The sequence below is a fragment of the Muntiacus reevesi genome, chromosome 8 (genome assembly GCF_963930625.1).
Source record: "Muntiacus reevesi chromosome 8, mMunRee1.1, whole genome shotgun sequence".
Lineage (NCBI taxonomy): Eukaryota > Metazoa > Chordata > Mammalia > Artiodactyla > Cervidae > Muntiacus > Muntiacus reevesi.
In genome coordinates, this window is record NC_089256.1 from 45792501 (window position 1) to 45817494 (window position 24994).

General features: G+C 41.7%; 2 protein-coding genes across 4 annotated transcripts in view; one reads left to right on the forward strand and one right to left on the reverse strand.

Moving 5' to 3' along the window:
• The window catches only part of HSPBAP1 (HSPB1 associated protein 1), a 56674-nt gene extending 35595 nt beyond the window's left edge, over window positions 1-21079 (reverse strand). The window contains exons 1-3 of one of the 3 annotated variants that reach the window (XM_065943022.1): window positions 19643-19947; window positions 13807-13907; window positions 3110-3295 (exon numbers count right to left, since the gene is read on the reverse strand). In XM_065943022.1, the coding sequence (XP_065799094.1) occupies window positions 3110-3295; window positions 13807-13819 (199 nt within the window). In that variant the 5' untranslated portion in view covers window positions 13820-13907; window positions 19643-19947. The other 2 variants (XM_065943023.1, XM_065943021.1) reach the window with 2 other exon arrangements.
• A 74-nt stretch (window positions 21080-21153) lies between these two features.
• Window positions 21154-24994, forward strand: part of SLC49A4 (solute carrier family 49 member 4) — an 81425-nt gene continuing 77584 nt past the window's right edge. Inside the window, exon 1 of the mRNA XM_065943024.1 lies at window positions 21154-21632. Coding sequence (XP_065799096.1) covers window positions 21293-21632 — 340 coding nt within the window. The 5' untranslated portion in view covers window positions 21154-21292. The remainder of the gene's footprint in view (window positions 21633-24994) is intronic.

Here is a 24994-nt window from a genome sequence, read left to right on the forward strand (position 1 = left end):
CCATCACCAACTCCCAGAGTCCACCCAAACCCATGTCCATTGAGTCGGTGATGCCATCCAGCCATCTCATCCTCTGTCGTCCCCTTCTCCTCCTGCCCACAATCCCTCCCAGCATCAGGGTCTTTTCAAATGAGTCAGTTCTTTGCATCAGGTGGCCAAAGTATTGGAGTTTCAGCTTCAGCATCAGTCCTTCCAATGAACATCCAGGACTGATCTCCTTTAGGATGGATTGGTTGGATCTCCTTGCAGTCCAAGGGACTCTCAAGAGTATTCTCCAACACCACAGTTCAAAAGCATCAATTTTTTGGCGCTCAGCTGTCTTTATAGTCCAACTCTCACATCCATACATGACCACTGGAAAAACCATAGCCTTGACTAGACGGACCTTTGTTGGCAAAGTAATGTCTCTGCTTTTTAATATTCTGTCTAGGTTGGTCATAACTTTCCTTCCGATGAGTAAGCGTCTTTTAATTTCATGGCTGCAATCACCATCTGCAGTGATTCTGGAGCCCAGAAAAACAAAGTCAGCTACTGTTTCCACTGTTTCCCCATCTGTTTGCCATGAAGTGATGGAACCAGATGCCATGATCTTAGTTTTCTGAATGTTGAGCTTTAGGCCAACTTTTTCACTCTCTTCTTTCACTTTCATCAAGAGGCTCTTTAGTTCCTCTTCACTTTCTGCCATAAGGGTGGTGTCATCTGCATATCTGAGGTTATTGATATTTCTCCCAGCAATCTTGATTCCAGCTTGTGGTTCCTCCAGCCCATTGTTCAGCAACAAAGGAAAATACAAATGCATGCTACAACATGGGTAAATTTTAAAAACATGCTACATGAAAAAAAGCTAGACACAAAAGGCCACAACCATATGATTCCATTTTTATATGTCCAGAATAGGCAAATCTATAAAAACAGGAAAGTAGATTAATGGTTGCCAGGGGTGGAGAAGGGTGTGAATGAGGAGTGACCACCAATAGGAACCAGATTTCTCTGCAGTGTGATGAAAATTTTCTGGAATTAGATAGTGGTGGTGGTTGCACAAAATTATGAAGATGCTAAAAGCACTGAATTGTGTATTTTATTTTTTTTGAATTGTGTACTTTTAAGTGGTAGATTTTATATGAATTTTGTCCAAATTTTAAAAAAGAACAGATTATCTTTCTAAGAGACTTTCTGCTTCCCTTTTTCTTTTCTGCATGAGAACTATCTTTAAAATGTCAAATTACTGTTAGTTCTTCTGTAAAACAGAATAATATAGTTCCACTCCAAGTGGGCTTGAAGAAGATTAAGAGAGTCAATTTGTATGAAGCACTCAGAACAGTGTCTGACACAACAGTTGTCAATAGCTATTAATAGTAGTATTTGGAGTCTAACCAGGAGGTGAACAAAGGTACAATTTCTATTTTTCTTCAAATTACTGTTTAACAGAAACTGTTAATCAGTGAGTGGAAGATTTATGTGACTAAAATCAGCAAAACATGTGCACCCCAATGTTCATCGCAGCACTGTTTACAATAGCCAGGACATGGAAGCAACCTAGATACCCATCAGCAGATGAATGGATAAGGAAGCTGTGGTACATATACACCATGGAATATTACTCAGCCATTAAAGAATACATTTGAATCAGTTCTAATGAGGTGGATGAAACTGGAGCCTATTATACAGAGTGAAGTAAGCCAGAAAGAAAAACACCAATACAGTATACTAACGCATATATATGGAATTTAGAAAAATGGTAACGATAACCCTGTATGTGAGACAGCAAAAGAGACACAGATGTATTGAACAGTCTTTTGGACTCTAGGAGAGGGCGAGGGCGGGATGATATGGGAGAATGGCACTGAAACATGTAAATTGTCATATGTGAAACGAATCGCCAGTCCAGGTTCGATGCACAATATAGGGTGCTTGGGGCTGGTGCACTGGGATGACCCAGAGGGATGGGATGGGGAGGGAGGTGGGAGGGGGGTTCAGGATGGGGAACACATGTACACCCATGGCGGATTCAAGTCAATGGATGGCAAACCAAGACAATATTGTAAAGTAAAATAAATAAACTAATTAATTAATTAGAAAAAAAAAAAGAAAGAAAACAAGAGCACAAGCTGATTTTTACGTGGTTGCTGCTGGTCTAGCACTTAATTTAAAAATACAATAAACCACAACGAGGAGCCAAACAAAAAGTTTATGTTAATACTGCTCTACCTGTCACTGAAGTACAAAGGGCTCCTAGGCACCAAAAACCCAGTAATTTTATGAGATATACATGAGAGAAAGAAGCTTAGAGAAGCTGGAAGAGAAACTGAGCAAGTTTTTACTTTCTTTGGGGTTATTAATAGATATCCTTATATCTTCACAGAGCCACTTCACAGCAGTGCTTTTTAAAACACTATGAATTTCTAGACCACCAAATCTGTCCATATTTAAATAGAAGATAAACACATATTCTGAAGCCAGACCATGATCATGGACTTCTTTAGATTAGAAACATTTCTAATCTGAACTGTTTTTTTTCCTTTAAATTAACTATTTTTAGAGTAACGGTAATTGCTTTCTGACTATAAGGCAAAAAAATCAGGTACAAGTCTTCAGGGGTAAAAAGGGAGCTGACAAAATCTAGTTGCTTAAGAGGGTGAAAAAAACAGCTTCACATATGTTTCACATTTATGCAACACAAAGGTCAGGAGGCGGATAAAGCAGAGAGATAAAATTACACCAGGACTAAGCACTATAAATAGTGACTGAAGTTACAAATAAAAGGATACATTCTATATGAGACAAAAATGGAGGGGACTGTTAGATTAGTATTGGTCTCTTTCAGTCAGGTAAGTAATACACATTAACAAATATTTATTAAGTGTCTACCATGATCAATGAACTATGATAATATGAACAAATACATTTTACATGGGGTTATAAATAACAGGTTATTTAGCCTAAAAAAAAATCTTAAATTATCCTTTGAAAACTTCTAGTAAAGTTTCCCCATCTGCAAATGGTCAAAAAGAGGATTAGAAATAAAAGATTCTCCAGAGATAAAGAAACCATGGCTGAGACATGGGAATGTTATGAAGAGACATTATGATGATGATTCTGGTAGTCCTACCTGAGTCTGTGCTTTTCGTTCCCATCCTAAATCGTATCTGCTTGCCATGAAGGACCTCAGAAAGATGTTTCGCAGTCCAGTGTTGTGCCGGCCAATCAAAAACCATGTTATAGAAGACTGCAGGTTGTTGTAAACACATTATGATTTCTTTTGCTTTCTCTGGTGTAAAAGGTTTGACATGTTTACCTAGGGAGAGAAATAAGAGAACTATATAGATAAATAAAAAGTTATTTAATATAATACAAAGCATAAACAGCTAATACTGTTTTTACTATGGCAAATCTTTTGGTGTAATTCCACTGCATTTATACTTTATTTCTTATTGTTTACATAAATATTTGGGCCCAAAGAGCCATAATTCTTCAATGACTTTTCTCAAATATTAAATTGTAGATGTTGGAAAATATTTACAATTTTCAATGTCAAAAAAATTTTTAAAGGCTTTCCAAGTATGACATACATTTTAAAAGATGTAATTTTTTGAAAATATTATTTCCTAGAGAATTATGTAAGAAATACTGGTGGGAATTACTCTTGCGCAACTAGAGTTGCTGGAGTCAGCAACAATTCTACTTGATATAACACAGGTTTATGCCAAAAAAGACTACTGAACTCACACAGCGGTTGATGGAGGGGGACGAGGTGGGCAGGGAGAAGGGATTATTTTATTGCAAGATTTAGAAAGATAAAAGATGTGCTAGGGTGGATATCAGTGGTAATCCTTGATTACAACTGCATCTATAATCTGTACAGGGGAATATGCACAAACTAACACTGATTTACTGAGGACGTCCATAAATTTCAGTCACAGAATGTTAATCCCAGTAAAGATTGATATGTGTTAAATAAAAGAACAAGTAAGTTTCTCTTTAAAGATATCTTAAGATGAAAGTCTGGTGAGGGGAAAGTTAAAAAATGATTCATACTCAGATCCGTAAATCATGTACTTTTGATTCTCTAGTACAATCAGCGAAACCCTCTACTTCCAGTTACCTGATCTGTTAATACACTTACACTCTTAGGTCTCTATGTAAATGAAGCCCCAAGTTTATCTTTAAGTGACCTTTATGTACTGAAGAGCCCTGTTAAGGAAAGTAGGCTGTAACCAGGAATTTTTTTAAAAAGGTCTGAACCCATGCCAACCTATAAATGTATAGCCTATAAAAGTACAGGGTTACCTACACTGCATTGTACCAAGTCTTCCTGGACTGGGAGTGCCTGGATTCCTTGTGTATGAAAATAGACAAGCCACAGTTTTAATCATATATTTTTAAAGTTTTGTTAGACCTTGAAAAGCTACAATACACTCATGATAGTACCTGTTGTTTGTGACATATAAATTAGAACTACCCTTTGGGAAACAACTGGGAAAATGAAGTAGAAGTCCCAAAGAACCACCTATTAAGTTAATAATTCACGTTAGAGAAATTTGCTTTTAATAAAATAGGTACTCATAAGCCATACACATATTCATATACATATGAATATGAACATGTATATGACCAGCAGGCCTATTAGTGAAATAAAACAATCCACACATTTGCATAAAACATCTATTACCATAATAAAAAAAACTGAAAATATAAACAATCTGATGTCTCAAAAGTAGAAAAATAATTTACTAGATATTTATCCCACGGTACAGTCCCCTGGTACATTCTGTTCATTAACAATAAAAACAAGGGCTCTATGGAAATATGTAGAGCTGTAGGGACTAGAGTTGACTCAGAGAGCTATTGCAACAGCCAAGCGAGAAGCGTGGTAATAAGGCCTTGAACAACAAGGGGTGGCAGTGAGGAAGGTAGAGATGGTAGACATGGAGAAATACTAGGAGAATAACATTAAAGACTACTATGACCACAGAGATGTGGGGTGGAAGGCAGATGCAGCTATGAGGAAGACAGGTTTCCAGACTTTCTGACTTGCCATGAGAGAAAAGTTAGAAGCAACATCTTCTGTTGGCAAGATGAGAGTTTGGTTTTGAACATCATCATCATCATCATCATCATCATTGTAACAATGGATGTGTGGGTGCTTAGTCATGTCCGACTCTTTTGTGACCCATGGACTGTAGTCCACTAGGTTCCTCTGTCCATGGGATTTCCCAGGCAAGAATACTGGAGTAGATTGCTATTTCCTCCTCCAAGGGATTTTCCTGACCCAGGGATTGAACCCATGTCTCTTGCATCTCCTACATTGGCAGGTGGATTCTTTACCACTGTGCCACCTAGATACCAAATATTTACTTGTGTAAGGCTTTACTATTTGCCATACATTTTTATAGACATTAAAAGAAAAGTGCTCATTGGATCCTCTAAGAAGCCTGTAAAACACAGCTGCTGCTGCTGCTGCTAAGTTGCTTCAGTTGTGTCCGATTCTGTGTGACCCCATAGACGGTTCTCCCGTCCCTGGGATTCTCCAGGCAAGAACAGCTACAGAGGGTATTTTATTTCCATTATCCAAATGATAATGAAAGTTCAGATGTCAAAGATCAAAACACCAGTGGTGACAGGGTTACAGGTCAGGTTCTCCAATTACAAGTCTGGTGCTCTTTCTATCGCCTAATCCTGCTTCCAAAGAATTAAAACCGTAGGACTTACACTAGCACTAAAAACTAATAGAGACAGTATAACCTAAAAAAAGTTGGTGAAGGGAAACTTCAGATGGATGCACAGGTAACAGTTACATGTGTGCTGCTGGGGACAGAGGGATGCTCTCATTTGTATGCACGTGTGTTGGGGGGAGTAGTTAATCCTGTAGTAGAGACTGCTAGTTGCCGACCTTATCCAGTACTTGCTCCGTCCTTCCTCACTAACAGAACTCTGGGCAATGGGAGTGGCCAAAAAATTACATTTCCTAGACTGCTTTGCAGATGGGAGTGACCAGAGATATATCTGGAGGTTGCTGAATCAGCCTTTCCCACCTCGTCCTCCTCTCCTACATGCTGCCTGGAAAAGAGGTATCGTGGTTACCATCTTAAGAGAGAAAACAGAGGCAGGGGAAACAGTGAACACCAGCTGACCGTATGCAAAGAATGTCCATCTTTGTGCCCCTGAACCAAAGCCAGCAAAATTCTACCTCCTGAATCCTTTCACATAAATAAACAAGAGGCGGGGGGTGAGCCCCGAGGGGCTCTTGCTTCTGGTGCCAAAAAAAAATTTTTTTTCTTAAAAAATAAATAAATAAACAAACAAACTAACTAACTTGTAGTCAGGGCTCTGTTATTAGTTCATAACCGGTATAGCACCTTGCCTTCTGAGGCTGTGATTTTCAAGGACAACCGTATTCTCCCTAGAGTGCTCTGTAACACGCTGAATGAATCATGGCTGGGGTGACTCACTGTAACATTTTTTCAGCTTTAAGGTTGTAAAATCTCAAGCTTTGAATATCTTGCTTCCAGAACTTTAAACGACAGAGAAAAATAGAAGTATCAGCCCTTTGGGGATGAGGATTTATTTACTCTGCTTATCTTAAATCAGAGCCAATAGATCACAAGGCTTGGAATGTTCTCAAAACAGTCCTCATATTTTTACAACTAAGTACCTCCCCTTGGACAGCAAGGGGATCCAACCAGTCAATCCTAAAGGAAATCAGTCCTGATTATTCATTGGAAGGACTGATGCTGAAGTTGAAACTCCAATACTTTGGCCACCTGATGCTAAGAACTGACTCATTAGAAAAGACCTTGATGCTGGAAAAGATTGAAGGTGGAAGGAAAAGGGGACAACAGAGGATGAGATGGTTGGATGGCATCACCGACTCGATGGGCATGAGTTTGAGTAAGCTCCGGGAGTTGGTGATGGACAGGGAAGCCTGGCGTGCTGCAGTCCATAGGGTCGCAAAGAGTCAGACACAACCGAGCAACTCAACTGAACTGAACATGGGCTTAGTAACGTTAGTAATACATGAGTAGTGTTTGGACAGAAGAGTTTCAAAGAAGTATATAAATACTTTTTCCTCTAACATAACATTAACTTTTTTTTAGAACGTATCTAATGATCTGATAAGAAAAAACTCCAAACATCTCAGAGGTTATTTTAAAGAGACCCTAAGAACTAAAATTTGCTGAGAAAGTACCAGGCCCAGTGATTGGAATATATTAAATGTTCAAACATTTGCTAAATGAATGAAAAGTGCCATACAGCATATGCAGAATAGATCAGTAGACTGTTCACCATAACAGGAAATCAGCATATTTGCAGAATTTCAGGCCTATCAGTGACATAAAACAATCAGCTGGTTGTGAAATAAAACTAATTTGGTTTCTGATAGTTTAATCAACAATGAACTGGACTGTTAAATTAACAAATTTAAGTGTTATAATTTCTTTAAAGAAGAATGCAATCTGCATTATATTAGTTAAATAGCCTAGGGACGCACCCAGTCATTCCATGCCAGAGATGTCTGCAAAGAGCTATAAAAATCCTGAAGCAACCTCAACAGCCTTTAAAGGATAAGTGTATTTAGGTCTAAACTTGCAGCAAGCAGCAATTTCTAATTAGATGACTTAGAAACTGCTGAAAAAACAGATTCACTAATCTACGTGTCACACAATAGTCTTTTCTCCCTCCCTCCCTCTTCTCCCTCTAAATGTAGCATGTTATTTGGACAATTTATTATAGTTTTGGTAACAATTCTTTGGAGATAGTTAAACACCATCAAAAAGCAATTTACTTTGTTCTCAGTTAATTTTTTCTTTAATTAACGCAGAGTATAATATCAGTTGAAACCTAATTTCTCTGAATCTGCTAGCAATCTGGCTTCAGTCAATTAGTATCTGGCTTGGATTTGTATTTGAAATTTAAAATTTAAGACAAGAATATGGAAAATTTACCAAGTTTATAGAATACTCTTCTAATACTATTAGAAAGTGGTGCTAGTGGTAAAGAATCCATCTGCTGATGCAGGCAGATGTAAGAGACATGGGTTTGATCCCTGGGTTAGGAAGAGCCCCTGGAGGAGGGCATGGCAACCCACGCCAGTATTCTTACCTAGACAGAGAAGCCTGGTGGGCTACAGTTCACAGGGTCACAAAGAATCACACACGACCAAAGCAACTTAGCACACACAACAAACAAAAAGATCCTGAAATTGAAATTAGGTCACCTCTCATGTCAGGTATAATTTTAATAACTATTAATTTTAAAGTTAATAGTTTCACATTTTAAAAATTTCAGAGGGTGATATAAGGGTAAGTCTCAAGCTACAATACAGAGACTCACCATAGTGATACAGTATGAACAAAGAATTAGGTCCTATCATTGTAAGCTCATTTATTTCTATATACATACTATGTAAGTCCATGATGGCCTCATCAATCTGATGACTACTGTATATACACACAATTCATCTACCATTTGAAATGGTATATACCAGGGTAAAAAATAATAAACATTTAGACCAGGTCAGAAAAACTCTAATGGAATTATGCAAGTACTTAGCCAGTCACAGAAAGACAAACATGGTATTATTCCACTTACAAGAGGCATCTAACAGCCCAATTCAAACAGAAAGTAGAATGGCAATTACCTGGGCTGAGGAGAGAGGAACAAGGGGAAGTTATTTCCTGGGTACAAAGTTTCAGATTTGCAAAATGAAAGAATCTGGAGATCTGTTTCATATTAATGTGAATATACTTACTATGAACAGTACTCTTAAAAACGGTTTAGTTCAGTTCAGTTCAGTTGCTTAGTCATGTCCGACTCTCAGCGACCCCATGAACTGCAGCATGCCAGGCCTCCCTGTCCATCACCAACTCCTGGAGTTTACTCAAACTCATGTCCATTGAGTCGGTGATGCCATCCAGCCATCTCATCCTCTGTTGTCCCCTTCTCCTCCTGCCCTCAATCCCTCCCAGCATCAGGGTCTTTTCCAATGAGTCAGCTCTTCACATCAGGTGGCCAAAGTATTGGAGTTTCAGCTTCAACAACATTCCTTCCAATGAACACCCAGGACTGATCTCCTTTAGGACTGACTGGTTGCATCTCCTTGCTGTCCAAGGGACTCTCAAGAGTATTCTCCAACACCACAGTTCAAAAGCATCAATTCTTTGGTGCTCAGCTGTCTTTATAGTCCAACTCTCACATCCATACATGACCACTGGAAAAACCATAGCCTTGACTAGATGGACCTTTGTTGGCAAAGTAATGTCTCTGCTTTTTAATATGCTGTCTAGGTTGGTCATAACTTTTCTCCAAAGGAGTAAGCGTCTTTTAATTTCATGGCTGCAATCACCATCTGCAGTGACTTTGGAGCCCCCAAAAATAAAGTCTGCCACTGTTTCCAGTGTTTGCCCATCTATTTGCCATGAAGTGATGGGACTGGATGCCAAGATCTTAGTTTTCTGAATGTTGAGTTTTAGCCAGTTTTTCACTCTCCTTTTTCACTTTCATCAAGAGGTTCTTTAGTTCTTCTTCACTTTCTGCCATAAGGGTGGTGCCATCTGCATACCTGAGGTTATTGATATTTCCCCTTGCAATCCTGATTCCAGCTTATGCTTCATCTAGCCAAGCATTTCTCATGATGTACTCTGCATATAAGTTAAATAAACAGGGTGACAATATACAGCCTTGACATACTCCTTTTCCTATTTGGAACCAATCTGTTTGTTCCATGTCCAGTTCTAACTGTTGCTTCTTGACCTGTACACAGATTTCTCAGGAGGCAGGTCAGGTGGTCTGGTATTCCCATCTCTTTCAGAATTTTCCACAGTTTATTGTGATCCACACAGTCAAAGGCTTTGGCATAGTCAATAAAGCAGAAATAGATGTTTTTCTGGAACTCTCTTGCTGTTTTGATGATTCAGCAGATGTTGGCAATTTGATCTCTGGTTCCTCTGCCTTTTCTAAAACCAGCTTGAACATCTGGAAGTTCACGGTTCATGTACTGTTGAAGTCTGGCTTGGAGAACTCCGAGCATTATTTTACTAGCATGTGAGATGAGGGCAACTGTGTGGTAGTTTGAGCATTCTTTGGGATTGCCTTTCTTTGGGATTGGAATGAAAACTGACATTTTCCAGTCCTGTGGTCACTGCTGAGTTTTCCACATTTCTGGCATATTGAGTGCAGTACTTTCATAGCATCATCTTTTAGGATTGGAAAGAGCTCAACTGGAATTCCATCACCTCCACTAGCTTTGTTCATAGTGATGCTTCCTAAGGCCCACTTGACTTCACATTCCAGGATGTCTGGCTCTAGGTGAGTGATCACACCATCGTGATTATCTGTGTTGTGAAGATCTTTTTTGTATAGTTCTGTGTATTCTTGCCACCTCTTCTTAACATCTTCTGCTTCTGTTAGGTCCATACCATTTCTGCCCTTTATTGTCCCCATCTTTGCATGAAATGTTCCCTTGGTATTTCTAATTTTCTTGGAGAGATCTCTAGTCTTTCCCATTCTTTGTTTTCCTCTATCTCTTTGCAATGATCGCTGAAGAAGGCTTTATTCTCTCCTTGCTATTCTTTGGAACTCTTCATCTCATCGCTGGAGTGGCTGAGAGGAGATACCCCACGGCCAAGGTCAGAGAAACTCCAGTAAGGTGGTAGGCACTGAAGTGGCTGTGAGGAGATACCCCACACCCAAGGGCAAAGGAGAAGTCCCAGCAAGACAGTAGGAGGGGCAAATTCACATTTAGAATCAAACCCCATTCCTGCCAGAGACGCTCAGAGGGCTCAAAAAAACCTTCTGCGCACCAGGACCCACGGACCCCACAGAGACTGAGACAGAACTGTCTTTGTGCGTCTCCTGTGGAGGTACAGGTCAGCAGTGGTCTGCCACAGGGACAGGGGCTCTGGGTGTGGGTATGGCATACGTCTGCTTGGAGGAGGTCACCATTAACCCCACCATAGAGCTGCAAGAACTTACACAGGACTGGGAAACAGACTCTTGGAGGGCACAGACAGAACCTTGTGCACCAGGACCCAGGAGAAAGGCACAGTGACCCCACAGTGACTGTCCCGGACTTGCCTGTGGGTGTCCGGGAGTCTCCGGCGAAGGCGTGCGTCAGTAGTGGCCTGCTGCAGGGTTGGGGGCACTGACTGTAGCAGTACATGCATGGGATCTTCTGAGGGAGGTCACCATTATCTTCATTACCTACACCATAGTTTGGCCCCAAGTCAAATAGCAGGGAGGGAACACAGCTTCACCCATTAACAGAAAATTGGATTAAAGATTTACTGAGCATAGCCCCCATTCAGTAAGGATTTACTGAACAAGATCCAGTATCCCCCTCAGTCAGTCTATCCCATCAGGAAGCTTTCATAAGCCTCTTATCCTTCTCCATTAGAGGGCAGAGAGACTGAAAACCACAACCAGAGAAAACTAACCAATCTGATCACATGGACCACAGCCTTGTCTAACTCAATGAAACTATGAGCCATGCCATGTAGGGCCACCCAAGACGGGTCATGGTGGAGAGTTCTGACAAAATGTGGTCCACTGGAGAAGGGAATGGCAAACCACTTCAGTATTCTTGCTTTGAGAACCCCATGAACAGTATGAAAAGGCAGAAAGATAGGACACTGAAAGATTAACTCCCCAGGTTGGTAGGTACCCAATATGCTACTGGAGATCAGTGGAGAAATAACTCCAGAAAGAATGAAGAGATGGAGCCAAAGCAAAAACAACACCCAGTTGTATATGTGACTGGTGATGGAAGCAAGGTCCAATGCTGTAAAGAGCAATACTGCATAGGAACCTGGAATGTTAGGTCCATGAATCAAGGCAAATTGGAAGCGGTCAAACAGGAGATGGCAAGAGTGAACGTCGACATTTTAGGAATCAGTGAACTAAAATGGATTGGAATGGGTGAATTTAACTCAGATTCCTACTGTGGGCAGGAATCCCTTTGAAGAAATGGAGTAGCAATCATAGTCAACAAAAGAGCCTGAAATGCAGTACTTGGATGCAGTCTCAAAAATGACAGAATGATCTCTGTTCGTTTCCAAGGCAAACCATTCAATATCACAGTAATCCAAGTCCATGCCCCAACCAGTAAGGCTGAAGAAGCTGAAGTTGAATGGTTCTATGAAGATCTACAAGACCTTATAGAATTAAAACCCAAAAAAGATGTCCTTTTCGTTATAGGGGACTGGAATGCAGAAGCATGAGGTCAAGAAACACCTGGAGTAACAGGTAAATTTGGCCTTGGAGTACAGAATGAAGCAGGGCAAAGGTTAATAGAGTTCTGCCAAGAGAATGCACTGGTCATAGCAAACACTCTCTTCCAACAACACAAGAGAAGACTCTACACATGGACACCACCAGATAGTCAACACCGAAATCAGATTGATTATATTCTTTGCAGCCAAAGATGGAGAAGCTCTATATAATCAGCAAAAACAAGACCGGGAGCTGACTGTAGCTCAGATAATGAACTCCTTATTGCCAAATTCAAACTTAAATTGAAGAAAGTAGGGAAAACCACTAGACCATTGAGGTATGACCTAAATCAAATCCCTAACAATTAAAAATAGTTAGATGATAAATTTTATGTTATTTGTTTTTTGTCACAATTTTTAAAATACTAAACAGTTTTGCTTTCCTAATAATCATTATCAAATACGAAGTACTTTAGCCACATGTGAATTACACATGTGCTCTAGCAAGAGAAATTTTTACTTTTTAAGATCACACAGGTTCCTGTTTTCCTTCAGGTTTCCCTGCCTCCTTCTGCCCTTTAGAAAAATTAGAACAAGAATGACATGGAGAGTATGGTGCCTCTCACTGAAAAGGAATAAATCTAATTATGTATGAGTGTCGGCTGTTAATGAAACTAGTCCATTCAGCTCTGGAATGAGCTATTTCCTCAGGCAGGACTGGAAGAACAGTTGGAAAGGAGGCATCCTTCACTTCACCAGGGCTTCTCTGATAGCTCAGACAGTAAAGACGTTGCCTGCAAGGCAGCAATTCCTGGGTCGGGAAGATGTCCTGGAGAAGGAAATGGCAACCCACTCCATTATTCTTGCCTGGAGAATCCCATGGACAGAGGAGCCTGGTGGGCTACAGTCCCTGGGGTCACAAAGAGTCGGACATGACTGAGTGAGTAATACTTAATCTTTCACTTCATCAAGGCATAAACTTGGCTATAACTCAGACTATAAGATTGCTGTGCTGTGTGCTCAGTCAGGTCCACCTCTGCGAACCTGCATCTCCTGTACTGGCAGGGGGATTCTTTACCACTAGCGTCACCTGGAAAGCCCCAACTATGAGATTAGGGGTAGGAGATGAAGAGATACAAACTACTATCTATAAAATATTAATAGATAAGCAACAAGGAAATACCATATAGTACACAGAATTACAGCCATCATCTTGTAATAATTTTTAATGTAGTATGATCTGTAAAAATATTGAATCATGTTATATACCTGAAACTAACATAGTATTATAAATCAACTATACTTCAATTTTAAAAAATTAATCAGAAAAAATTTTAAACTGAGAGTCCAGTGGAAACAAATACAATCTCACTCTGAAAGATTCAGATTCAAAATACTGCAATTTTTAATTTCACTGAAATGCTTCAACCAGTGTATGATCGTAGAAATAACATCTCACATTCAGCACTTGAGCTGTTAACAATAAGTAGTTTCATGTTTGTTTAAATCCATTTCTTAAACAGCAGTTTTAGGTTTAAAACAAAATTAGAAGGTACAGAAAGTTCCCATATATGCCCCACCCTTTATCAGCAATACTCACCAGAATGGTACATTTTTCACCAAAGATGAACCTAAACTGACACATCGTAATCACCCAATGTCCACAGTGTATCTTAGGGTTTACTCTTGGTGTTGTGCAGTCTATGGATTTGAACAACAAAAGTACAATGACATATATCCACTATTATAATATCATATGAAGTATTTTCACTGTCCCACAAATCCTCTGTGCTCTGCTTACTCATGTTTGTTTTAATAATTTCCAAGCTGTTACTTCAAACAAGAAATATCACATCCTTGTGGTATGTATATATACAATGGATTTTATACAGTCATGAAAAAAGAGAAATTTTACTGTTTGCAACAACATGGATGGATATAGTGGGCATTATTCCAAATCAGACAGAAAAAAGACAAATATCACATGATGTCACTTAACGTGGACCCCAAAAAAACAAACAAGCACACAAAACAAAAACAGACTCACAGACACATTGCACAAACAGGGAGGAAGGTGTGGGTGGGTGAAAAAGGTAAAGGAGACATTAAGAGGTACACACCTCCAGTTATAAAACAAACAAGCTATGACGAAGACATAATACACAGCATAAAGAATGTGGTCAATAATACTGTAACAATGTATGGGGCAGATGGTTACTAGACTTGCTGTGATCATTTCATTATGTATGCAAATATCAAATCACTATGTAATATACCTGAAAACAGTATATTGTATGTCAACCACAATTTAAAAAAAAAATCACAATCTTGAAAGCAAACCATCACTTCCATATAGAGCTTAGTACAGTGCTTGACATAAACTAACACCAAACATTTTCTGAAATCAGAGCTCATTTTTAAGTGTATAAAACTTTATTAAAATTAACCATTTGTTTTCTCCACTTCTATACAATGAACTATTGAGCAAACTCACAAGCAGTCTCAAAACAAAGGGATCAATCAGTTCCAGGATTTCAAGCTCACTTCTCCAGCTCCCTCTCCAGCACCCAAACACACTATTCGGAACTAAGGAACTCCTGATTGCCCTCGCCCCTACAGCAACTCGACGGTTTCTTTGCTGTCAAATCCCCAATATCTCTCTCCACTCCCTCACTCAGTGTGGTGCCTTACCCTGTTTCTCTGAGAAAACTGAAACATATGATTTCCTTCTTCTTCACATCAATGTTCTGGTTCACCCTGCTCCTCTCTGGTCTCCAAGGACATAATTGTCCTCGTTTCACCTGTCTGCCCTACCACGTTCCACTCCAAGTAGAACCAGTCTGATTCCTCATTTTCTTTCCCACTCTCTGCCCGTTATGTGCCTTGGGCTTTTTTCTCCACTCACTTCTACTCCTGGCCTCCTCACCAGAAACGACTTCTTTCACTCATTTCCATATTCACACTATCAGTTGTCCCTCAGTATATGTGAGGGGGATTGGTTCCAGGAACCCTGAGGATTCTAAAATTCTTAGGTGCTCAAGTCCTCTAAAAGTGGGCCTGTGGGACCCAAGGCTGCGTGCAGAGTGAGGACTGTATAACAAACCTTCAAATTATGCACAGAAGCACAGACCAATACAACTCGTATTCATTCTCTTCTCACCCCCAAAGCATGTAACGTGCCTCCTGTGGTGTGAATACGCATCATCCTTCAAGTCTTTTTATCTGTGTTCTTCCCCCCAAATTATATTTATAGGCTATTTTAGGGCAGGAACTGCCTTCAGTCTCCCCAGATGGAAGAGTCTCCCATTTACAGTGACATTCAAATATTTTTTGATAATGGAGTGGTATTAAGTTTGCTCAAAAATTAACTTTTCTATGACCCCCCACAATACTTGTCACTATACTAAACATAGTGAACCTTTCACGTGCATTTATTTAATGTCTGTATTTTTCTCACCGTTTATTCACACAAGCCTTATCTAATTGAAAGCAAAGTCTTCTCTTCCAGGAAGATTCTGCCCATTTACTTGTAATGGTAATAGGCAGTCACCTCAAACTGGTGTTTTCTGGGGAGGATGACAGTTTAAAAATAGGGTTGAAAGCTCCACAGACAGGATTCAGAGAATCAATCCTTTAATACAAATATTTGAAGTCACCTGCAAAAATGTGTACATGTGCTACATTTTTCAGGGGAGCAAATCCATACTTTAATCAGATTTATTTCCCTCCTTAGGACCTCAAGAGTAAGAATGACCAGTTTCCTCAAGTCGTTAAATATGGAATCACCAGATAGCCCAACAATTCCACTCAGATATATGCCCAAAACAAACTGAAAACTTATGTTCACACAGAACCTTGTAAACAAATATTCATAGCAGCATTATTCATAGAAGCCCCAAAGTGTAAATAACACAATGCCCACTGATGAATGGATATGCGAAGTGTGGCATATCCATACTACAGAATAGTATTCAGTCACAGAAACTAATGAAGTACTGGCTACAACACAGATGAACCTTGAAAACATTATGCTGTGTGAGAGAAGCAAGACACAAAAAGCCACCTATTGTATGACTCCAAGTTTATATGAAATGCCCAGAAGAGGCAAATCCATAGAGCCAGAGTACATTAGTGACTGCCAGGGAATGGAGAGAGAGTGAATAGGGAGCGACTGCTAATGGGAACTAGGTTTGTTTTTTTGGCATGATGAAAACGTTCTGGAATTACAGTAGTGATGGCTGCACAACTTTGTGAACATACCAAAAAACACTTTAAAAGGGTGAATTTGTGGTATTTGAATAAACAATAAAAACCTCCTCCTCCCCAGCAACATGCTTGACATCTTTCACATCATCCTTCTAAGCCTAAACTCTAAGCATGCACGCTAAAACTCAACAGTGTTCCCAACCACCTCCTTTTTCTTCAGATTTCTAATTTACACATAGTTACTCAGGCTAGAAAACTTCAGAGACATGTCCAATCTCTTTTCTCTCAGTTTGAACATCAGTCAGTCACCAATGCCAGCACTTTTTTTTTCCAACAAAAAACTACATATTGTTGAAAATGTAATTCCTGTCAGACACTTACGCTAGATGATCTATAAGTATCTTTAATTTTCACAACAGTTATGCATTTTAGAGGAGAATGCTATGGCTAAGGAGATTTAAGTACCTTGTCCTTCAGTGTTTCTTCCTCCAATCTATCCTCCATCCTTCAGCTGCAGTGATCTTCCTTAAAGCAGTGATCCCCTACCTAAAGATCCTTAAAGGTTTCTCTCACAAAGTCCAAAGTCCCTAATTTGGGATAAGGTGCCTTCAGGATCCCTATCTCTTAACATTCCTTACACCAACTTCTTTGAATTCCTGGACTCTGAGTTGCTCTTTCTCCTTCTGCCTCTGGGCTTGCCTCGGGGTTCCCTTACTCATTCACTCAACAAATAGGTGTTAAGAGCCCACTAGGAGTCTGACAGTGGAAACAGTGGCTGACTTTATTTTGGGGGGCTCCAAAATCACTGCAGATGGTGATTGCGGCCATGAAATTAAAATACGCTTACTCCTTGGAAGGAAAGTTATGACTAACCTAGATAGCATATTAAAAAGCAGAGACATTACTTTGCCAACAAAGGTCCATCTAGTCAAGGCTCTGGTTTTTTCAGTGGTCATGTATGGATGTGAGAGTTGGACTGTGAAGAAAGCTGAGCACCGAAAAATTGATGCTTTTGAAGTGTGGTGTTGGAGAAGACTCTTGAGAGTCCCTTGGACTGCAAGGAGATCCAACCAGTCCATCCTAAAGGAGATCAGTCCTGGGTGTTCACGGGAAGGACTGATGCTGAAGCTGAAACTCCAATACTTTGGCCACCTCATGCGAAGAGTTGACTCACTGGAAAAGACCCTGATGCTGGGAGGGATTGGGGGCAGGAGAAGAAGGGGACAACAGAGGATGAGATGGCTGGAGGCATCACTGACTCGATGGACATGAGTTTGAGTAAACTCCAGGAGTTTGTGATGGACAGGGAGGCCTGGTGGGTTGCGATTCATGGGGTCGCAAAGAGTCGGATAGGACTGAGCAACTGAACTGAACTGAGGAGCCTGACATTGTATTGCTACTCGGGCAACATTGTGAATAAAACAGATATATGTACTGCCCTCAAGGTGCTTAAGGTCTAAGGGAAGACACAATAATAAACAAGTAGTTACAGATTGTGCTAAGTGCAGGAAGCAGGATGCTGTATTACAGAACACAAACACAGTTAGGGATCAGGGGGAAACTACAACGACTGTTTTAGATGGGTTAATCTGGTAAGGTTTCAGATGGCGACATACCTTAAAATATGAAGACTAAGAAGCCAGTTATGTGAAAACCAGGTAAGAGAGAAGGGGTGATGAGTGACAAGAGGTGCTCCCAGAGACATCAGCAGAGCCCAGATCAAAGATTTTTGCAGGTCATGGTTAGGAATTTGGATTTTAATCTAAATTCTTACTGCAATGGATTCATTGAAGACTTTTAGTAAGACAGTGTCACTTTTGCCACTGAATAGAGAAGGGTTGGAGGGGCACGAGAGAAGAAACAGAAGAACGGGGACACATGGCCTGAAGATATAGTGGTTTAGGTGAGAATTGTGGATGATTTGGACAACAGTGTGATGGTGAAGGAGGAAAAGAGCAGATTAGATGCAGAGCTGACCTGACTTGCAAAGTCATCAGCTCAAAGTGATGAAAAGATGAAAAGAGGATATACAGAGTTGGAGAATCCTCACTGATAAAAGAAAATAAGGTTACCACAAGAACAGAGGATCACAGGTCTCAGGTTCATGCTGAGTGAATACTCAAGAGGTTGACTATTTTCATTTTATAACATCAACTTGCCCAGGACTTCTCCCAGCAAAGTTCAGCAATATAGGTTCAAGTGCAGAGGGCAAAAGTTTGGGTTCATCCAGAGTATGGGTTTTGTCAGAAGAGTAAAAGGCAAGCAAGGACAAGAGAATAGTGTATTTTCAAGAGAAAGATCAGAATAATAAACTCTGACATGCACTCTACACTAGATAAAGGGATACAGATAGAAAATGTAACAATGGGCTGGAGGTACAGGTGAAGCTCAGGAATTGTCTCTTTGGGGTACATAAACAAGGGAGTTATAAAGGCAGGAGATTGTGGTCAGATAGTAAGAAATTGTAATTTGCTGCTTCTGCTTGGAATGGCCAGCTCTTCCTCTAGACAAACATGACTATTTGATCACCAATCATATTCATCTTATGCTTTTCTGCTCCCTGTCTTCCCATGACTCACAGCCCCACCCCCAGCATAACCACCTAAGTCTGTTAACTATTTCATCAAATCATAAAGGCCCACCTCAAACTATTCCCTCCTTGAAGTATTTATCTTTTCCCTACTGGCATCTCTCCTGATGACAATCCTCACTCAGTATGCACTACTGAAAGTATTCATTTTACCATGCATTAGTCACTCTTTTGCCCTTCCAGATCCCTCTACTCAATTGGGGAAAGGCATTGTTATATACAGTCAAAGGTCTCTGGATCCGTGGCAGTACCCAGAACAGTGCCAGGCATGGAGCAATCATTCAAATCCTAATAGGGATCTTAGGCTCACCAACCTTCAAACCTTATTCGTTCTCTAAAGCAGGATTGCACTGAAATCATAATCCTGTTCACTAAAGTCCAAGATAACCCCATGTGTCTCAAGGGTGGTTCAATTCACTGTAACATTCACAACACTCTCATGGGTGAAACACTTGTAGGATGGAGGGAAACTGGACCAGTCGATCTAAAAGCTGGGTGCCACAATTTGAACAAAGTCACGTCTATTAGAAAACAGTTCTCCTCATAGCTTACTGCTAGGCCGTAGAGACAAACGGTCATATGAGAGGTGTCAAGAAGACAGAGGATTACAACCTCTTGGTCTGACCTGCCTAGTACCTACCTTCGTCCTCTCCACCTCCCGATGCAGAGTCCGCATCAGTGATCGTCCCGGGGCTCGCTGCCATGGCAAGCACTGCGCGGGCTCAGCCCAAACCAAAAGAGAAATGGAGCGGGAACCGGTCTGAGAGAGGCCAAAACTCTGGCGGTGAAGCCTCAGCACAGGAAGGAATCGCAGCGGTTGCTACCGGACTCTTCCGGAAGCCGCCCGAGCGTGGACGTCACGTGACGGGGAATGGGCGGGGCCACGCAGGTTTGTTTTGATTCAGGGGGTGCTTGAAATGTATGCACGTGGTCTCGGTTGTGGCCCTTCTTACCTTCTCCAAACCGTTGTCTGCTTTTACTGAAGACGTTTCTTGGCTTCGCTTCTGCTTTTCCTCGTTTCCTAGTCAGGTCCTTCCTTTTCACCTTGGCGCTTTCCACCTCCCAACGGTATTGGAGTTTTAGGGAATGGTTTGTTTTTTTGTGGCGCTCAAGGCAGTGGAAGGTGGCTCTGCCTTTGCTTTATTGTGCAGTCACTCTTAGCCTTGGATACCAGGAGAGTTCACGCTTCCCTTCCCCGTCTCTCCCCATCTCTCTTGTCCTTCTGGAAGCAACAAGACTCCACCTGGGTTTCGTGGCTGCCGGGAATGTGAGCCTCAGGCTACCGTGCTTTAATTGCGTTCCTTGTGGCTGATTTCCGACCCTGAACAAGCCATATCGCTTGACTTAGATTTTCAGGACACTAACCGTCAGCTGTCAGACGTCAGCTGTTTGGATTTGTATATCAAAATAAATGCAACTGTTGGCTGCTTGATCAAGAGATCGAACACTTCCCGTCTTCTCGTTTACTCTTCATCTAGTCAAAATCATATTAACTGGAGATGGATCTAGGTTATTTGGGGGCAAAAATCTTTCAGGTTTAATAAATATATCTTTATTGCTCTCCTAATAATGACAGGCAAAAGAGTAGAGAAAGAGATCTATATCTTCTATATATGAACTAAATTGACTCGTTTAAAATTTCCTCGTTGGGTATGTAAAGCACTGAAAAATGTCTGATTAAATAAGACAGTACTTACTGTACATAAAAAACGATTTTCATGCGGCAATCCTTCCTACTACGCGTCAGTCTTAATCTATCTTCCACTCTAAATTCTGAAGTTATAAATCCTTCAGAATTGAGAAATAACCCAATATAGAAACAAGCATTAGCTTAAGTGACGGGAGATCTTGGAGTTGTTTACTGGGCACATGACGTAAACTCGGACACTTCCTCCAACAATCCAGGTTCCTCGCCCAACCTCCTCTGTTACAGCCTGTCCGGGAGTTCCCTTTTCCCCAGGCTCAGCGGCGCCCCTCCCGATCGTTCCAGCGCCTCCCGGTCCGCGCTCCCGGACCCCGGCTCCACTCCCTCTCTCGCCCAGGTCGCCTCTCCAGCCCCAGAAGACGGAGCACCTCGGATCCCGCACCCCAGCCCCCTCCTCTCCGCTCTTTCCTGCCCCTCCTCCCCGCCCGGGGCCGGCTAGCGCGGCGCAGGCGCAGCAACGCGGCCGGGAGGCCCAGGGCGACCAAAGCTACCTCTGCCTCCGCTTCGCCCGGCAGTATCCCCGCGGGGCTGGTCGGCGGCCATCCGGACCGCGCAGGGCACTGGCCCCGCGGGCCGCGCGTCGAGATGGGATCGGGCTGGAGCAGCGAGGAGGAACGGCAGCCGCTGCTAGGGCCGGGACTCGGGCCTGCGCCGGGGGCTGCTTGGAGAAGCCGGGAGGCGGCGGCGGCACTGCCCGCGGCAGCCCCGAGTCCCGGGCGCGTGTACGGGCGCCGCTGGTTGGTGCTCCTGCTCTTTTCGCTGCTGGGTTTCGCGCAGGGCCTGGTCTGGAACACCTGGGGCCCCATCCAGAACTCGGCGCGCCAGGCCTACGGCTTCTCCAGCTGGGACATCGCGCTCCTAGTGTTGTGGGGCCCCATCGGCTTCCTGCCCTGCTTCGCGTTCATGTGGCTTCTGGACAAGAGAGGTGAGGGGGTCCCGGGAGCTCCGGCCGGCGACGTTACTCCTGGGGGAGCCGCCTCCCTCGGCTTCGTCTTAGGGGTTATATGAGGTGATAGAGAGTTGCTGGCATCCCATGCCTGAGTAGGAACCCTCCGTCCCCAAAGCGACAAATAAGGGAAGATTTCTTTGCAGATACTGTTTTTCTGTTTGTTTGTTTGTTTTGTAAATCAAGGCCTATTATGCAACAGCAGGGATTAGGCAACTTTTGGATGTTCAGATTTCTGCATGTGTGGATATAAGAGCATCCCATCCACATGTTGTGTGTGTTTTCTACATCCGACAAAAATGACTGATGCTTTGACTTCAAAGGGATTTGGGGGTGTTGAGGGTAACAGGTCAGAAAATAGAATGATGATGCCCAGATACAAGGAAGTAATGAGTTGGCTTTCCGTAATAGATGACTCCAGCCCAGGAAGAGCTGTTGGGGAACTCAGGACCTGACGCTTTGGTTTCTGGAAAAGGGTGCACAGCAACTTTAAAGTGTGTGTATGTGACCAGCTGCAAGTGCCAACTGAGATTTTTAACTCTCAGATAAAGCTTACAGGTGAAGACTCTTTTCATAGAGAATGCTCTGGACAGACGTCTCACTTTACCACTTGCCAGTGTGATTCTGTGAGAAAAATGGTCATAGGATTGAATGTTAAGACGTTGAACTATACCACAAAAGTATGGATAAATGACTCATGACCAATGTGATGTACTTGCTAAAAAGTAGAGGACAATTTTAGGCACGGAAGTGTAGTATCTAAAAGAAGAGAAATAGTTTGGCATGCTTCTAATGTTCAGTTCTGGGCATTAATTTTTGAAAGGCCATTGGCAAAGTGGAGTCTTTTAAAAGTTGTGTGACAAGAATGTAAAGGGTATAAAAATCATAATATGTCAAATGAAAGGAATTGGGTGTGTCAAGCTTCAAAAAAAAACTTCAGGCAGGATATAAATGTGTGGAAATCAAGTAAATGAGGAATTAGACTTAATGTGGGTAGTTCTAGAAGGAAGAACTAAACTGAGTGAAATTACAAGAAGCTGTAACTCAAAGGGATACAGGAAAGAACCATCTTACAATGAAAGTATCCAGTCCTGGAAAGTGTGGAACTTCCAGGCAGAGATATGTGCTAGTTGCTGAGAAAGTTTCTTGTACTGAATGGGGGTTTTCTTTGTTTTGATTTATTTGCTTTAAACTACATTAGACTTTATTTGGATTTTACTAGTTTTTCCACGAATGTCTCTTTTTTTCCCCCCCTGTTCTAAGATTTAGTCAAGGGTCCCAAATTACATTTAGTTGTTATTTCTTGTTAATCTCCTTCAATCTGTGACAATTCCTCTGTCATTCTTTACCAGGTTGGATAACTTAAAGGGAAATGCTATTTTATTGTTTCTTTTAACTTTTTAACAGGAGCATTTTTCAATATTATTCCATAAATTTAGCCAACTATATTTTTAAGGTAGAAAATGCTAATTTTTGTCCTTGTTATTATAATTATATTCACTATATATATATAGGATAATTACACATATATAATTCCTACCCAACTTAGTAGAAGACCAGTTATCTTCCTGAAATTGCTTTTGTATCTCTCACTTTTCATTTTCCAGCAAGGAGACAAAAAGGGACTACCTAGTGAGATCATAGAAGAGCCAAGAGTGGGTGTGTGCCCTGGAAGCCAATGAAGAAAATTTCAAGAAGGAGATAGCACCCAAATGTGTGCTGAGCTCTAGGGACATAGCTCTCTGGAGCCTACATTCTAATGAGGAGGTCCAGGCACCAAAGGACAGTAAAATTAAATACTTAGTGTGTCCGATGGTGATCAGTGTTTTAGAGAAAAATGGAAGTAAGGTAGGGGAGAAACGGGATATGATTGGGTGATACTTCATCTAGACTGTCAGGGAAGGCCTTACTGATAATGTGTGTTTGAGCAGAGACCTGAGGGAGAAAGGAAACACACCTTGGCAATTCTGGACAAGACTCTTTGGGACAAAGACAAAGGTCATAAACTTGTTTGACATATCTGAGAAAGATACATAGTAGAGAAATAAATTGTAGAAGGACTGTTGGGCAGCTCAAAGGGCCTACTTTAAGTGACTGGGCTTTAATTTCAAATGAGGCTTGTGTGGCTGAGTTGAGCCTCAAGGCCACTGTAAGGATGCTGGTTGTGAAGATGTGAGGAGGGCTCACTCTACTGGAAGGTTTGAGCAGGAGGGTAAAATGATGACTGTTAATATCTTGAGAACAAGAGCCACAGCAGGGAGACCAGTTGAAGGGTAATGGACCAACTCAGATGGGGCTGATGATGACTTCCAACTGGGGTGAAAGTAGTGAAGGACTTGAGAAGTGGTTGGATTCCAGATACATGTTGAAAGTAGACTTGCCAGTATTCTTTGATGGACAGGCAGAGGTGAAGTATGAGGAAATTGGAGGATTCTAAGATCTTTCTCAACTTTGTAATTGGGAGAATCAAGCTACAGTATACTGAGATGTAGAAGATTGTGGGAGGAGCATTTTGGGGGTAGATCATGAATCTGGCCTGCAGGTCAAGAATTTGAAATGCCTATTTGAAATAGGATAGGCTAAGCTAAGAACTGATGCTTTTGAACTGTGGTGTTGAAGAAGACTCTTGAGAGTCTCTTGGACTGCAAGGAGATCCAACCAGGCCATCCTAAAGGATATCGGTCCTGAATATTCATTGGAAGGACTGATGTTGAAGCTGAAACTCCAGTACTTTGGCCACCTGATTCGAAGAGCTGACTCATTTGAAAAGAGCTGGGAAAGATTGAGGGCGGGAGGAGAAGGGGACGACAGAGGATGAGATGGTTGGATGGCATCACCGACTCAATGGACATGAGTTTGAGTAAGCTCGGGGAGTTGGTGATGGACAAGGAGGCCTGGCATGCTGCAGTTCGTGGGGTGGTAAAGAGTCAGACATGACTGAGTGACTGAACTGAACTGAGCTGAAACTGTCAGTTTATTGCCTGAGCAATAAATTTGTGTGTCGTCAACCTGCAATGGTATTTAGTCAGAGAAGGCAATGGCAACCCACTCCAGTGCTCTTGCCTGGAAAATCCCATGGAGGGAGTAGCCTGGTAGGCTGCAGTCCATGGGGTCGCTAAGAGTCAGACATGACTGAGCGACTTCACTTTCACTTTTCACTTTCATGCATTGGAGAAGGAAATGGCAACCCACTCCAGTGTTCTTTCCTGGAGAATCCCAGGAATGGGGGAGCCTGGTGGGCTGCTGTCTATGGGGTCACACAGAGTCGGACATGACTGAAGTGACTTAGCAGCAGCAACAGCAGCAGTGGTATTTAGAGTCTTGGAGCTGAGTGGGATCAC